General features: G+C 48.5%; 1 protein-coding gene across 1 annotated transcript; it reads left to right on the top strand.

Annotated features, from left to right (window-relative positions):
- The first annotated feature begins 365 nt into the window (after positions 1 to 365).
- On the top strand, positions 366 to 8,944 carry VPS28 (VPS28 subunit of ESCRT-I). Its single transcript, XM_064701189.1, has 6 exons — positions 366 to 567; positions 687 to 715; positions 975 to 1,012; positions 3,743 to 3,832; positions 5,956 to 6,061; positions 8,825 to 8,944. The coding sequence occupies exons 1-6, from the start codon at positions 531 to 533 to the stop codon at positions 8,942 to 8,944; spliced, it is 420 nt and encodes a 139-aa protein (XP_064557259.1). The 5' UTR covers positions 366 to 530.
- The last annotated feature ends 2,016 nt before the right edge of the window (positions 8,945 to 10,960 follow it).

The following is a 10,960-nucleotide window of genomic DNA, read 5'->3' as shown; positions in this document are numbered from 1 at the left end:
GCTGTCAGCTCCTACACGGCCGCCCGCAGTAGCGGCGTCAACATCGCGGCGTCGCTTGGCAACCGCTCTGATTGACAGTTCCAGGAGCCAATCAGCAACGAGAAAACGGAGAGGTGGAAAAGACTGAGCCAATTGAATACTGAGAAATGTCGGAAGTGGAAGGACGTGAAGGGGGGAATTGCACGGAGAAACGCAGGGCGGCCCCTCAGACTGAGCTGCCGGCTCCTACAGCGCCGCCATAGCGGGGGTAAACATGGCGGCGTCGCTTGGCAACTGTTTCGATTGACAGCTCCCAGAACCAATCAGCGAGGAGAACACAGAGCTGCTGTGTAGTCGGGCCAATGAAATGCCGAAATCCGCCGGAAGAGGAGGGACAAGGGGAGAGTGTTGACGGAAAGAAGCGAAAGCGCCGCGGAGCCGCCGGGACCGGACCGGGATCATCGGGATCGGAATTATCGGGATTATCGGGATTACCGGGATCGTTATCGGGATCGAGGAGGGGGCCCAGAGCCCTCCAGGCTCAGCCGGGGATGTTCCACGGCATCGCGGGCCCGGCCGGGATGGGCGGTGAGAGCGGGGAACGATCCCGAAATTACCGGGATGAGATCGCCGGGATAATCCCGGAATTCCCGGGATGAGATTCCCGGTATTCCCTCCTTTTAACCCTTTCCTTCCTCCCACTGCAGCGCCCGGGAATAAACCGGAGCTTTATGAGGTGAGTGCGGCTCGGGAATGTCTGGGAATGATCGGAAATATCCGGAGATGTGCGGAAATGTCCGGGAGTGTCCAGAGATGGTCGGGAATATCCGGAAATAGCCGAAGTGGCCGGGGGTGTCCGGAAATGTCCGAGGATGTCCGGAAATAGCCGGCAATGAGCCCTGGAATTTTTGGGAATTTTGGTTTTTCGGGAATTTTGGGAATTTCGGGAATTTTTTTGGAATTTTTGGGGAATTTTCCGTCTCCTCTCCCCGCAGGAGGTGAAGCTCTACAAGAACGCCCGGGAACGGGAGAAGTGAGTGAGGGAATGGCGGGAATTTTGGGGAAATTCGGGAAATTTTGGGGTGGGGATGGAGGAGGTTGGGGTTGGGATTAATCCCAGTTCGTCCCAGTCCATCCCAGTCCCTCCCAGTATCCCATTAACCCATTGCAATCCCATCCCAGTTCATCCCTGTCCCTCCCAATCCCCTCCCAGTCCATCCCAGTTCATCCCAGTCCATTCCAATTCCCTCCCAGTTAATCCCAATCCCTCCCAGTGGCTCCCAGTCCCTCCCAATCCCATCCCAGTCCATCCCAATCCCCTCCCAGTCCATTCCAATTCCCTCCCAGTCAATCCCAGTCCATCCCAGTGCCCCATTACCCCATCCCAGTATATCCCAGTGGCTCCCAGTGGCTCCCAGTCCCTCCCAGTGGCTCCCAGTATATCCCAGTTCCCGCAGGTACGACAACATGGCTGAGCTGTCCCAGTCCATCCCAGTCCCTCCCAGTGGCTGCCAGTCCCTCCCAATCCCATCCCAGTCCCTCCCAGTCCCTCCCAGTCCATCCCAGTCCCCTCCCAGTCCCTCCCAGTCCCTCCCAGTTCCTCCCAGTCCCTCCCAGTCCCTCCCAGTCCCTCCCAGTGGCTCCCAGTCCATTCCAATTCCTTCCCAGTCCATCCCAGTCCATCCCAGTACCCCATTACCCCATCCCAGTGGCTCCCAGTGGCTCCCAGTTGCTCCCAGTGGCTCCCAGTATATCCCAGTTCCTGCAGGTACGACAACACGGCTGAGCTGTTCCTGTCCCTCCCAGTCCCTCCCAGTGGCTGCCAGTGCCCCCAATCCCCTCCCAGTCGCTCCCAGTCCTCCCAGTCCATCCCAGTCCCTCCCAGTCCATCCCAGTCCCTCCCAGTTGCTCCCAGTGCCTCCCAGTTCAATCCCAGTCCATCCCAGTCCCTCCCAGTCCATCCCAATTCCCTCCCAGTCCATCCCAGTCCCATCCCAGTCCCTCCCAGTGCCCCAGTACCCCCTCCCAGTGGCTCCCAGTCCCTCCCAATCCCATCCCAGTCCCTCCCAGTGGCTCCCAGTCCCTCCCAGTGCCCCATTACCCCATCCCAGTGGCTCCCAGTCCCTCCCAGTCCCTCCCAGTTCCTCCCAGTGGCTCCCAGTTCACCCAGTTTCCCAGGTACGACAACATGGCCGAGCTGTTCCTGTTCATCCCAGTCCCTCCCAGTGCCTCCCAGTCCATCCCAGTCCCTCCCAGTCAATCCCAGTATATCCCAGTACCCCAATACCCCCTCCCAGTCCCTCCCAGTCCCTCCCAGTGCCTCCCAATCCCCTCCCAGTCGCTCCCAGTCCATCCCAGTCCATCCCAATGCCCTCCCAGTCGCTCCCAGTCCCTCCCAGTCCATCCCAGTCCCTCCCAGTTGCTCCCAGTACCTCCCAGTTCAATCCCAGTCCATCCCAGTCCCTCCCAGTTGCTCCCAGTCCATCCCAATTCCCTCCCAGTCCATCCCAATCCCCTCCCAGTCCATCCCAGTCCCTCCCAGTCCCTCCCAGTGCCTCCCAGTTCACCCAGTTTCCCAGGTACGACAACATGGCCGAGCTGTTCCTGTTCATCCCAGTCCCTCCCAGTCCCTCCCAGTCCATCCCAGTGCCCCATTACCCCATCCCAGTCCCATCCCAGTCCCTCCCAGTCTATTCCAGTTAATTGAAACCCCATCCCAGTCCCTCCCAGTCCCTCCCAGTCCCCTCCCAGTCCCTCCCAGTCCCTCCCAGTCCCTCCCAGTGGCTCCCAGTGGCTCCCAGTTCACCCAGTATCCGCAGGTACGACAACATGGCCGAGCTGTTCCTGTTCATCCCAGTCCATCCCAGTCCCTCCCAGTCCATCCCAGTCCCTCCCAGTCCTCCCAGTCCCTCCCAGTCCCTCCCAGTCCATCCCAGTCCCTCCCAGTGCCTCCCAGTCCGTCCCAGTCCATCCCAATTCCCTCCCAGTTGCTCCCAGTGGTTCCCAGTCCCTCCCAGTACCTCCCAGTATATCCCAGTACCCCAATACCCCATCCCAGTCCCTCCCAGTTGCTCCCAATCCCCTCCCAGTTGCTCCCAGTGGCTCCCAGTATATCCCAGTTCCTGCAGGTACGACAACATGGCCGAGCTGTTCCTGTCCATCCCAGTCCCTCCCAGTACCCCAATACCCCATCCCAGTCCATCCCAATCCCATCCCAATCCCATCCCAGTCCCTCCCAGTCCATCCCAGTGCCCCATTACCCCATCCCAGTCCATCCCAGTCCCTCCCAGTCCCTCCCAGTCCCTCCCAGTCCCATCCCAGTCCCTCCCAGTGCCCCATTACCCCATCCCAGTCCCTCCCAGTGGCTCCCAGTATATCCCAGTGGCTCCCAGTGGCTCCCAGTTCACCCAGTATCCGCAGGTACGACAACATGGCCGAGCTGTTCCTGTCCATCCCAGTCCCTCCCAGTCCATCCCAGTCCCTCCCAGTACCCCAATACCCCATCCCAGTCGCTCCCAGTCCCTCCCAGTCCATCCCAGTCCCTCCCAGTTCCTCCCAGTGCCTCCCAGTTCAATCCCAGTCCATCCCAGTCCCTCCCAGTCCATCCCAGTCCATTCCAATTCCCTCCCAGTCCCTCCCAATCCCCTCCCAGTCCATCCCAGTCCCTCCCAGTCTGTCCCAGTCCATCCCAATCCCCTCCCAGTCCCATCCCAGTGCCTCCCAGTCCATCCCAGTGGCTCCCAGTATATCCCAGTATGCGCAGGTACGACAACATGGCGGAGCTGTTTGCGGTGGTGAAGACGCTGCAGGCCCTGGAGAAGGCCTACATCAAAGACTGCGTCACCCCCAACGAGTGAGTGACCCAAAAACCCCCAAAACCCCCCCAAAAAAACCCCAAAAAATTCCCTCCCACCCTCGAGACCCCAAAGAACCCGAAATCCCAAAAAAAACCCCGGGAAAATCGGGGAGAATTCCGGGAAAAAATGGGGAATTCTCTGTCAGGTACACGGCGGCGTGCTCGCGCCTCCAACGAGTGAGCCACCCAAAAACCCCCAAAATCCCCCCAAAAAAAACCCCAAAAAATTCCGTCCCACCCTCGAGACCCCAAAGAACCCAAAATCCAAAAAAAAAACCCCGGGAAAATCGGGGAGAATTCCGGGAAAAATCGGGGAATTCTCTGTCAGGTACACGGCGGCGCGCTCGCGCCTCCAACGAGTGAGCCACCCAAAAACCCCCAAAACCCCCCCAAAAAACCCCAAAAAATTCCCTCTGACCCTTGAGACCCCAAAGAACCCGAAATCCCAAAAAAAACCCCGGGAAAATCGGGGAGAATTCCGGGAAAAAAGGGGTATTCTCTGTCAGGTACACGGCGGCGTGCTCGCGCCTCCAACGAGTGAGCCACCCAAAAACCCCCAAAACCCCCCCAAAAAAACCCCAAAAAATTCCCTCTGACCCTCGAGACCCCAAAGAACCCAAAATCCCAAAAAAAACCCCGGGAAAATCGGGGAGAATTCCGGGAAAAAATGGGGAATTGTGTGGCAGGTACACGGCGGCGTGCTCGCGCCTCCAACGAGTGAGTGACCCAAAAACCCCCAAAACCCCCCCAAAAAAAACCCCAAAAAATTCCCTCTGACCCTCGAGACCCCAAAGAACCCAAAATCCCAAAAAAAAAACCCGGGAAAATCAGGGAGAATTCCGGGAAAAAACGGGAATTGTGTGGCAGGTACACGGCGGCGTGCTCGCGCCTCCAACGAGTGAGCCACCCAAAAACCCCCAAAAACCCCCCAAAAAAACCCCAAAAAATTCCCTCCCACCCTCGAGACCCCAAAGAACCCGAAATCCCAAAAAAAACCCCGGGAAAATCGGGGAGAATTCCGGGAAAAAATGGGGAATTCTCTGTCAGGTACACGGCGGCGTGCTCGCGCCTCCAACGAGTGAGCCACCCAAAAACCCCCAAAATCCCCCCAAAAAAACCCCAAAAAATTCCCTCCCACCCTCGAGACCCCAAAGAACCCAAAATCCCAAAAAAAACCCCGGGAAAATCGGGGAGAATTCCGGGAAAAAACGGGAATTGTGTGGCAGGTACACGGCGGCGTGCTCGCGCCTCCAACGAGTGAGCCACCCAAAAACCCCCAAAATCCCCCCCAAAAAACCCCAAAAAATTCCCTCAAACCCTCGAGACCCCAAAGAACCCGAAATCCCAAAAAAACCCCGGGAAAATTGGGGAGAATTCCGGGAAAAATTGGGGAATTCTGTGGCAGGTACACGGCGGCGTGCTCGCGCCTCCAACGAGTGAGCCACCCAAAAACCCCCAAAATCCCCCCAAAAAAACCCCAAAAAAATCCCTCCCACCCTCCAGACCCCAAAGAACCCAAAATCCCAAAAAAAACCCCGGGAAAATCGGGGAGAATTCCAGGAAAAAACGGGAATTGTGTGGCAGGTACACGGCGGCGTGCTCGCGCCTCCAACGAGTGAGTGACCCAAAAACCCCAAAATCCCCCCAAAAAACCCCAAAAAATTCCCTCAAACCCTCGAGACCCAAAGAACCCGAAATCCCAAAAAAAACCCCGGGAAAATCGGGGAGAATTCCAGGAAAAAACGGGGAATTGTGTGGCAGGTACACGGCGGCGTGCTCGCGCCTCCAACGAGTGAGCCACCCAAAAACCCCCAAAATCCCCCCAAAAAAACCCCAAAAAATTCCCTCTGACCCTCGAGACCCCAAAGAACCCAAAATCCCAAAAAAAACCCCGGGAAAATCGGGGAGAATTCCGGGAAAAAACGGGAATTGTGTGGCAGGTACACGGCGGCGTGCTCGCGCCTCCAACGAGTGAGCCACCCAAAAACCCCCAAAATCCCCCCAAAAAAACCCCAAAAAATTCCCTCAGACCCTCGAGACCCCAAAGAACCCAAAATCCCAAAAAAAACCCCGGGAAAATCGGGGAGAATTCCGGGAAAAAACGGGGAATTGTGTGGCAGGTACACGGCGGCGTGCTCGCGCCTCCTGGTGCAGTTCAAGGCGGCGCTGAAGCAGGTGCAGGGCGGGGAGATCGGCACCATCGACGACTTCTGCCGCAAATTCCGGGTGGGAATTCCAGAAATTTGGGAATTTTGGGAATTCTGGGAAAAATTTGAGGGGTTTTGGGCGAAAATTGGGTGAAAATCGGGTGAAAATTGGGCGAAATTCGGGTGAAAATCGAGCAAAATTTGGGTTTTTTATGGGATTTTCTTGAGGGAAATTGAGAAGCAGAGCAGAAGAATTTGGGAATTTGGGGATGGAATTTTGGGAATTTGGGATTCTGGGATTTGGAATTTCAGAGATTTTTGGTGGAAATTTGAGGGATTTTGGGCGAAAATTGGGTGAAAATGGGGCGAAATTCAGGTGAAATTCGAGCGAAATTTGGGATTTTTTTGGATTTTCTTGAGGGAAATTGAGAAGTGGAGCAGAAAAATTTGGGAATTTTGGATGGAATTTTGGGAAGTTGGGATTCTGGGATTTGGAATTTTGGGGATTTTGGGCAAAAATTGGGGAATTTTGGGTGAATTTTGGATTTTTGGGGAATTTTTTGGGGGATTTTTGGTGGTTGTGGGAAGCAGGTGCAGGGCGGGGAGATCGGCACCATCGACGACTTCTGCCGCAAATTCCGGGTGGGAATTCCAGAAATTTGGGAATTTTGGGAATTCTGGGAATGTTGGGTGAAATTTTGAGGGGTTTTGGGCGAAATTTGGGCGAAAATCGAGCAAAATTTGGGATTTTTATGGGATTTTCTTGAGGGAAATTGAGAAGCGGAGCAGAAAAATTTGGGAATTTGGGGGTGGAATTTTGGGAACTTGGGATTCTGGGATTGGGAATTTTGGGGATTTTTGGTGAAAATTTGAGGGATTTTGGGTGAAATTTGGGTGAAAATCGGGCGAAATTCAGGTGAAATTTGGGTGGAATTTGAGGTTTTCTGAGGGAAATTGAGATGGGGAACTGAAAAATTTGGGAATTTGGGGATGGAATTTTGGGGGGAATTTGGGATTCTGGGATTGGGAATTTTTGGGATTTGGGGGAAAAATTTCAGGGATTTTGGGTGAAATTTGGGCAACATTTGGGTGAAATTTGGGGTTTTTTGGGATCATTTCAGGACCAAAATGGAGCAGTGGAAGAGGAAAGTTTGGGAATGAAATTCTGGAATTTGGGATTTTTTGGGATTTTTGGGACTTGGGGTCAAATTTGGGGGAATTGGGGCAAAATTTGAGGGATTTTGGGCGAAAATCGGGCAAAATTTGGGCGAAATTTGAGCAAATTTTGGGATTTTCTGGAGGGAAATGGAGAAGCAGAGCTGAAAAATTTGGGAATTTGGGGCTGGAATTTTGGGAATTTTTGAGGATGGAATTTGGGGTGAAATTTTGGCAATTTGGGATTCTGGGATTGGAATTTTGGGGATTTTTGGTGGAATTTTGAGGAGTTTTGGGCGAAATTGGAGCAAAATTCAAGCAAAATTTGGGATTTTTTTGAGGGAAATTGAGAAGTGGAGCAGAAAAATTTGGGAATTTGGGGATGGAATTTTGGGGGGAATTTGGGATTCTGGGATTGGGAAATTTTGGGCAAAAATTGGGAAATTTTTGGGTGAAATTTGGGAATTTTGGTGGTTGTGGAAAGGTGCAGGGAGGGGAGTTTTTTGGGAATTCTGGGGTTTTTTTGGGGGAATTTCTGGAAATTTTTGCTCTGAAATTGGGCAGTGGATTGGGAATTTTGGGAATTCCAGGAAATTCAGGAATTTTGGGAATTTTTGTGCATTCCCAGCTGGATTGGCCCCTGGCCATGGATGGATTTGTGGGTAAAATGGGAATTTTTGGAGGAGTTTTTTGGGATTTTTTGGGGGGATTTTTCTGGGAATTTTTGGGAATTTCAGATCAGAAATTGGGGAATTTCAGGAAATTGAGGAATTTTGGGAATTTTGGGAATTTTGGTGCATTCCCAGCTGGATTGCCCCCTGGCCATGGATGGGATTGGGGATGAAATTGGGAATTTTTGGGGTTTTTTTTGGGAATTTGAGGGTTTTGTTGAGGGATTTTTTTGGGAATTTCTGGGAATTTCAGATCAGAAATTGGGGAATTTCAGGAAATGGAGGAATTTTGGGAATTTTTGTGCATTCCCAGCTGGATTGGCCCCCTGGCCATGGATGGGATTGGGGATGAAATTGGGAATTTTTGGGGTGATTTCTTGGGGATTTTTTGGGGGATTTTTCTGGGAATTTTTGGGAATTTCGGATCGGAAATTTGGGAATTTCGGGAAATGGAGGAATTTTGGGAATTTTTGTGCATTCCCAGCTGGATTGGCCCCTGGCCATGGATGGGATTGGGGGATTTGGGGATGAAATTGGGAATTTTTGGAGGAGTTTTTTGGGATTTTTTGGGGGGATTTTTTTTGGATTTTTTGGGAATTTCGGATGGGAATTTTGGGAATTTCAGGAAATTGAGGAATTTTGGGAATTTTTGGGATTTCTCATCCTGGTCATGGATGGAATTGGGGATGAAATTGGGAATTTTTTGGAGGAGTTTTTGGGATTTTTGGGGGGATTTTTCTGGGATTTTCTGGGAATTTCGGATCGGAAATTGGGGAATTTCAGGAAATTGAAGAATTTTGGGAATTTTGGGAATTTTGGGAATTTTGGGAATTCTCAGCTGGATTGGCCCCTGGCCATGGATGGGATTGGGGGATTTGGGGGTGAAATTGGGAATTTTTGGGGAGTTTTTTGGGATTTTTTGGAGGGATTTTTTTTGGAATTTTTGGGAATTTCGGTTCGGAATTTTGGGAATTTTGGGAAATTGAGGAATTTTGGGAATTTTGGTGCATTCCCAGCTGGATTGCCCCCTGGCCATGGAGCGGATCCGCGAGGATCGACCGATCACCATCAAGGACGACAAAGGGAACCTGAACCGCTGCATCGCCGACATCGTCTCTGTGAGACCAAAAATCTGAATTTTCTGCCAATTTTGGGGAAATTTGGGGGTGTTTAAAGGATTTGGGGTTTTTGGGGATTTTTGGAATTTTTTTGGATTTTTTTTAGAATTTTTTGGCGATTTTTGGTGATTTTTTGGTGATTTTTTGGTGATTTTTTGGTGATTTTTTGGGGGTTTTTGGGTGTTTTTTTGGGTTTTTTCCAATATTTTAAGGGAATTTTTTAGGGATTTTTAGGATTTTTTTTCAGATTTTTTTAGGACTTTTTAGGGTTTTTTTTGTGGAATATTTAGGTTGTTTTTTTGCTTTTTTTGGGGATTTTTTGGGGATTTCTTTGAACCACTGCATTGCTGACATCGTCTCTGTGAGACCCAAAAATCCGAATTTTCTGGCAATTTTGGGGAAATTTGGGGGTGTTTAAAGGATTTGGGGTTTTGGGGATTTTTGGAATTTTTTGGATTTTTTTTAGAATTTTTTGGTGATTTTTTTGTGATTTTTTGAGGGTTTTTGGGGTATTTTTTTGGGTTTTTTCCAATTTTTTAAGGGAATTTTTTAGGATTTTTTTTCAGATTTTTTTTAGGACTTTTTAGGGTTTTTTTGGTGGAATATTCGGGATTTTTTTTCTGCTTTTTTGGGGGGGATTTTTTTTTGATTTTTTGGGGGGATTTTTTGGGGATTTCTTTGAACCGCTGCATCGCCGACATCGTCTCCGTACGACCCAAAAATTCACATTTTCTGGGAATTTTGGGGAAATTTGGGGGTGTTTAAAGGATTTGGGGTTTTTGGGGATTTTTGGAATTTTTTTGGATTTTTTTTAGAATTTTTTGGTGATTTTTTGAGGGTTTTTGGGGTATTTTTTTGGGTTTTTTTCAATTTTTAAGGGAATTTTTTAGGATTTTTTTTCAGATTTTTTTAGGACTTTTTAGGGTTTTTTTGGTGGAATATTCAGGATTTTTTTTCTGCTTTTTTTGGGGATTTATTGAGGATTTTTTTGGATTTTTTGGAGAAATTTTTTGGGGATTTCTTTGAACCGCTGCATCGCCGACATCGTCTCCGTACGACACAAAAATCTGAATTTTCGGGCAATTTTGGGGAAATTTGGGGGTGTTTAAAGGATTTGGGGTTTTTGAGAATTTTTGGAATTTTTTGGGGTTTTTTTTTAGAATTTTTTGGTGATTTTTTTGTGATTTTTTGGTGATTTTTTGAGGTTTTTGGGTATTTTTTGGGTATTTTCCAATTTTTTAAGGGAATTTTTTAGGGATTTTTAGATTTTTTTTAGGGATTTTTAGGATTTTTTTTCAGTTTTTTTTGGGGACTTTTAGAATTTTTGGGGATTTTTAGTTTTTTTTTTGGTGGAATATTCAGGATTTTTTTCTGCTTTTTTGGGGATTTTTGAGGGATTTAAAAATCAGAATTTTCTGGAAATTTTGGGGTGTTTAAAGGATTTGGGGTTTTTTGGATTTTTTTTGGATTTTTTTTAGAATTTTTTGGTGATTTTTTGGTGATTTTTTGAGGGTTTTTGGGGTATTTTTTTGGTTTTTTCCAATTTTTTAAGGGAATTTTTTAGGGATTTTTTTTCAGATTTTTTTAGGACTTTTTAGGGTTTTTTTTGGTGGAATATTCAGGATTTTTTTCTGCTTTTTTTTGGGGATTTTTGGGGATTTCTTTGAACCGCTGCATCGCCGACATCGTCTCTGTGAGACACAAAAATCGGAATTTTTGGGAAATTTTGGGGAAATTTTGGGGTGTTTAAAGGATTTGGGGTTTTTGGGGATTTTTGGAATTTTTTTGGATTTTTTTTAGATTTTTTTTGCAATTTTTTTGTGATTTTATTGTGATTTTTTTCAGGGTTTTTTGGGTTTTTTTTGCGTTTTTTTCAAAAAAATTTGAGAATTTTTACAGTTTTTTGGGAATTTTTTTGAGCGTTTTTAAGGTTTTTTTAATACAGATTTTCAGAATTTTTTGGGAATTTTCAAAAAGTTTTTTGGGATTTTTAGGAATTTTTTTCAGATTTTTTTAGACTTTTTGGGGATTTTT

The sequence above is a fragment of the Zonotrichia leucophrys genome, unplaced genomic scaffold, assembly GCF_028769735.1.
Source record: "Zonotrichia leucophrys gambelii isolate GWCS_2022_RI unplaced genomic scaffold, RI_Zleu_2.0 Scaffold_386_48820, whole genome shotgun sequence".
Lineage (NCBI taxonomy): Eukaryota > Metazoa > Chordata > Aves > Passeriformes > Passerellidae > Zonotrichia > Zonotrichia leucophrys.
This window is presented reverse-complemented; position numbering and strand designations above follow the sequence as displayed.

What these genes read in the sequence shown, in the direction of transcription:
- VPS28 (XM_064701189.1), top strand. Translation starts at nt 531, where the DNA reads ATGTTCCACGGCATCGCGGGCCCGGCCGGGATGGGCG. An exon ending in GGGCCCGGCCGGGATGGGCG is followed by an intron (nt 568 to 686) that starts GTGAGAGCGGGG and finishes CTCCCACTGCAG; the next exon opens with CGCCCGGGAATAAACCGGAG. An exon ending in ATAAACCGGAGCTTTATGAG is followed by an intron (nt 716 to 974) that starts GTGAGTGCGGCT and finishes CTCTCCCCGCAG; the next exon opens with GAGGTGAAGCTCTACAAGAA.